We start from the raw sequence: 4785 nt of genomic DNA on the forward strand, positions 1-4785 counted from the left end.
CCGCCGCAGCTGTAGTTCATCAGCTGCATGCCGTAGCAGACGCCGAGGATCGGGAGCCCCATCTCGAAGATCTTGGGGTCGTACTTGGGCGCGTCGTCCGCGTACACGGACGCGCCGCCGCCAGAGACGACGAGCGCGGCGTAGCCGTCCCGGCGCAGGTCCTCGGCGGATGTGTGGAGGGGCAGCAGCTCGCACTCGACCTTGAGCTCGCGGAGGCGGCGGTCGATCACCTTGCCGTACTGCGCGCCGGCGTCCAGGATCGCCACGCGCTCGGAGTGGGCGGGGGCGGCAGGGCACATATCTGCCGGGCCGAGCGCAGCGAGCGTGTGAGCGCACCGATAAAAAAGTACGGGCTGAGAGGCGAGGGCCGCCCCGGCCGTGCGGCGACGCAGGGCGTCGCGTACGACGGCAGGCGCAGCCGGGGATGCCGCTGCACCCGCGAGCGGGCTGCGTGGGAGGCGACCCGGCCGCGCCGTTGGCAGGCGAAGCGCGGCGGTGCAACACGGCTGGCGGGCGCGAGCGAGCGAGCCGCGGCGGTTCGGTGGCGACCGTGGCGCGGCCATGAAGACGCGCCAGGCTGCTGGGGCGGTGCTCGCGCGCGCGGGGCGGGAAGGTGCAGGCTTACCTCTCCGGCGATGAGGGTATGGACCGGAGCTGCCGGCGGGAAGGGCGAGCCGCAACGATTTTCTTTCTTTTGTGCTTTCTGACGTTCTTCATTGAAATCGCACCAGTCACCTTCCAATCAATCACCCACCCTATCAAAAATCGGCGGCAGCTGTGCCTCTTGTGCAGCTGCAGAAAAGTTGTCCTGCTGTGCCGGCGTGGTGTACTCGCCCGAGCGCTTGATCCTTGTTTGTTTGTCCGCGTGATAACATCGTTGCCGCACAGCTTGCACTTCCCCCAGCTGCGGCGGTGCTCGAAGCCAGCGCAGCCAGCTTCCGCGTTGCAGCGCATCCGGCACGCGGCGACAGTCATTTGCTGCCCTGTCGTGCACACACAGAGAGTAAGTAAGTAAGTCTGTCTTCGATGGAGTACATGTAAGTGCCCGAGGAGTAGAGAGATCGCAAGAATTCTACCATTACATACAAGGCCCTCTCACAGCAGGCTGGCTCTCGGATGGCAACAACAACAACAGTCAACACAAATGGCAACCCTGTCTGCACGTCTCGCGCGCGCGTGAACAGGGCCCCAAATGACGTGTGAGTGTTAGAGTTGTTTGGTATTGCTAAAAATCTCTCTCGGATGGCACTACAAAAGTGTACAAAAGGCATGAAATCCCACTCGATACCTCCCAAGTCTCAGCCACAAGGACTAGGTGCGTGCGCTATTGGATGGAGACTCTCAAGCTCAGCGGTGCAGTTCGCTTCCCCCTCTTGTCCTCGTCACCGTACGCGTACCCGTTCTGCCTCGCGGTCGATCGGCGACCAGCCGAGCCACTCCTTGCACCTTGGCGCGGTCGACGGCCTCGCCGTCGTCCCACTCGCTGCACGAGTCGAACGAACTCGTCCTCTGATCCGTACCCCGTGAACTTGTCTGGCGTCCAATCGTTCCACTCGCCTTGCAGCTCGTCTTGTAAGTCTTCAACATACGCATACGCGTTGGCCTTTACGAGAGTTTCCGGCAACCCAGAGGGAAACCAGAGGGTCCCCAGCACTTGGAGTTTCCGGAAATTTCCAGGGAAACCAGAGGGTGTTTGGTGCTGCATTCTGGCAACTCCGAGTTTCCCGGAGTCTGAGAGCTGGTTTGGGGCAAGATCTGAGGCGAAACCGAGGAACCGGCAAACTACCGGGTATTTTCCAGGCACATGACATGTATACCTGGGGTTTTCCAGGATTACCCGCAAAATACCCGGTATTTTGCCGATTAGGCTGATTTGGGGCCCAAACCAGCCTCAGACTCGGCTCAGAGCCCGGGAAATTGAGTGATGTATGATGAGGAGTTTCCCCAGGAAACTAGAGGGTGCTGTAGGGAACTGGTAGGGAAACGATCAGGAAACACGGAAAGGAAACCAGGGTCCAGGCAGGGTGCGAGCGAGAGGAAACATACGTAAAGCCTAACATACGCGGCGAGCCGACGGCGTAATACTGCCGCCGCGACCAGCGCGGGCGGTCGCCGTAGCCCTGAAGCCAGGCGCAGCTTGCCCATGGAACAGAAATAAGGAAGACCGAGAGAGAGAGTCAGCGAGCTGCACGGCCCAGAGGCCCACAAGTGCGGAGGAGAGCAGGGTCTTCGCGGCACGGGCCTCCACGCCTAGGCTAGGCATTCTCGCGGCTGTGCAACTCAGCCCTAGCACCCAGAAAAGCAAGAAATCGGAGCCGCATCGCAGCCTGCGACCACAGTTTCGATCGGCAGCATCGCAGCCCGAATGCTGCCCTGCCTCCTCCCTCTCCGAGCCATGGTCGCCTGCCTGCTCGCCATGTCGTCCGCCAAGTCGATGTACCGGCCGCAGCGCGCGGCCGCGGCGGCCGCTGCGGCCGCACCGTCCACGGCGCCGGCTCCCGCGTACAACTACTCGCGAGACACGATGGAGGCGTATCAGGACGCGTCCGCGTCCAACGCCGGGAGATATCAGGCCGTCCGCGACCGCCTCGACGTGTCCTATCACGGCACCTACGCGCTCGCCCGGCAGCGGCTGCAGGACCGGCTGATTGGCTGCGCGCTGCGCGGGGTGCGAGGCGGCCGGACGAGGCCGTGGATCATCTTCACGGCGGGCGCGATGGGATCGGGCAAGAGCCGCACCTTTGAGTACCTGGTCGAGCGCGGCATCATCCCGCTGCAGGGCGTGCAGATGCTCGACTCGGACGCCTTCAAGACGCGGCTCCCTGAGTGGGAAGGCTACCTGGCGCGCGACCCGCTCTCGGCGGGGCTGCACACGCGGCGGGAGAGCGGCTACATGCTCGAGATCGCGCAGGAGGCGGCGCTGCGCGAGCGGCGCCACGTCTGGGTCGACGGCTCCCTCCGCGACGGGGAGTGGTACCAGTCCGAGTTTGCACGGCTGCGCAGGGAGCACCCTGACTACTCGATCGCGATCGTGCACGTGGTGGCGACGCGGCAGGCGGTGCTCGAGCGCGTGAAGCGGCGCGCCGCCGTCACCGGCCGCCACGTCCCCGAGGCGGAGATCGACGACTCGCTCGTCCGCGTGCCGCCGGCGGTGCGGCTGCTCGCGCCGCGCGTCGACTTTCTGGCCGTGGTGGACAACTCGGCCGAGCGGCCGCACCTGGTCGAGTACTGCACGGGGGAGACGTGCAAGCTGTGCGTCGACGACTGGGAGCAAATCGCCACCCGCCTCGAGTGCGACGCGGACGAGGGCGCCGCCGCCGCCGCCCCGCCCGAAGAGTGCCAGATCCACGACCTCGACTGGGGCGACGTGTCGAAGAACTTTGAGGCGGCGCGGCGCACCTCGAGCGCGGCGAGCAGCGACGAGTGGGGCTGACGCGGCGGATCCGCACGCTCCTGTACATCTCTGGTTGGCGAGGGTCGGGGGAGGCATGCCATGTAATTATCGAGAGGGGGGGTTGTGAGGTCTCAGCGCGGCAGCCGCGTTCGTGTCGCCCGTGTCGGCCAGGGCCTCACACCGCATACAATTTTGTCTATTGCAATATATGTCTATTACGCCGTTCTCTCTGTCGAATGTTTAATCTCAGTGTGCGCGCCGCTCTGGGCCGCTCTCCGTGTCTCGATCTCTCGTCGCTTGCGTGCCTGCAGCTGCACTGCCCGCTCTCTCGCCCCTCGCGCCCCTCCCCCTCCCCCCGCTCAAACCCCCCGGTCGCGGTCCGAGACCGCGCGCGCGCGCGGGCGCGGCTCTCAGTTTCACTTTTTCGCAGCGTACGAACTTGACGTGCCACTTCTCCGCACGCCGGTGTCCCCGCCGAGAGGGCGAGGTGGTGGCAACAATGGTGGTCGCAACAATACCGTACAGCCTCTCGAGTGGCGGCGGAGGGGCGGCACGCCCTCCGCCCCCCCGCGCGTCTCTCACGCGCGCTCGGCGTGCAGCGCGCGCGCGTGCAGCTTGAGGGCGAAGAGCGGGTGCTGCACCTCGGGCAAGAGCTCGGTGGCCTCGTCCAGCGGGCTCAGGTAGAGGTCCTGCAGCAGCAGCCGCGCGCCGCGCTTGCCCGCCTCGACCGTCTCGAGCGCGTTCGCCGCGTCGCACGTTTCGACGTGCACGCGAAGCTTCTCGGAAAGGTCCTCCTCCTTGAGCCGCTTCGCGCGCACCTGGCTCAGGCGCGGGGGGAGGGGGGGGGGGGCTCCGGCTCAGGGGGGAGGTGCGCCCCCCGTATGCTCTCCCGCTGCCCTCTCCGCCCGCCCCGCCCCGCCCCGCCCCGCCCCGCCCCCACACGGCAGCGCGCGCCTGCTCGAGCAGCGCGTCGTGCTCCGCGTCGCGCGGCCGCGCCCGCTGTCGCCCGCCGCCCGCCTCGCCGCCCGCCTCGGCCAGCTGCGACATCATGCCTACGCTGACAGCACCCCCCCCCGTCGAGCTGCGGCGGGCAGCGATGCGCCCGACGTGCGGGCTGCCGATCAGCGCGCGAGAGACGTCGGGGATGTACTTTGTCAGGTTCTTCTTCTTCTCCCGCTCGTCGGCGAGCGCGCGCTGCTTGACGATCTTCGCCTTGAGCTGCAGGCAGCACCTGCGGAGCAGCAACGCGAGCGCGTCAGACGGCGCGGGCGCGGCGGCGTCCTCGGGCGAGACGCGGCCGGCGCTTTTCGATGGCGCGTTTGACCGCCTCCCGCACCTCCGGGATGTCGTCCCCGATGTACTCCTTGCCCGTCCCCTTGAAGGGCACCTGC

The 4785-nt window shown here is 66.4% G+C and overlaps 3 protein-coding genes across 3 annotated transcripts in view; 1 reads left to right on the forward strand and 2 right to left on the reverse strand.

Moving 5' to 3' along the window:
• The window catches only part of EMIHUDRAFT_71074 (glutamine amidotransferase), a gene marked incomplete at both ends in the record, with an annotated part of 3200 nt that extends 2901 nt beyond the window's left edge, over nt 1-299 (reverse strand). Inside the window, one exon of the mRNA XM_005788071.1 lies at nt 42-299. Coding sequence (XP_005788128.1) covers nt 42-299 — 258 coding nt within the window. The remainder of the gene's footprint in view (nt 1-41) is intronic.
• Nucleotides 300-2365: 2066 nt separating this feature from the next.
• EMIHUDRAFT_110774 (hypothetical protein) lies at nt 2366-3433 on the forward strand (the record flags this gene model as incomplete). Its single annotated transcript, XM_005788072.1, has 1 exon — nt 2366-3433. One exon carries the CDS (start codon nt 2366-2368, stop codon nt 3431-3433), a length of 1068 nt encoding a protein of 355 aa, XP_005788129.1.
• Nucleotides 3434-3972: 539 nt separating this feature from the next.
• On the reverse strand, nt 3973-4625 carry EMIHUDRAFT_110775 (hypothetical protein; the record flags this gene model as incomplete). Its single annotated transcript, XM_005788073.1, has 2 exons — nt 3973-4212; nt 4337-4625. Coding segments are annotated over 2 exons (529 nt in total), but the record flags the coding sequence as incomplete, so codon positions are not given.
• Nucleotides 4626-4785: the final 160 nt, after the last annotated feature.

Source organism: Emiliania huxleyi (genome assembly GCF_000372725.1).
Source record: "Emiliania huxleyi CCMP1516 chromosome Unknown EMIHUscaffold_139, whole genome shotgun sequence".
Lineage (NCBI taxonomy): Eukaryota > Haptophyta > Isochrysidales > Noelaerhabdaceae > Emiliania > Emiliania huxleyi.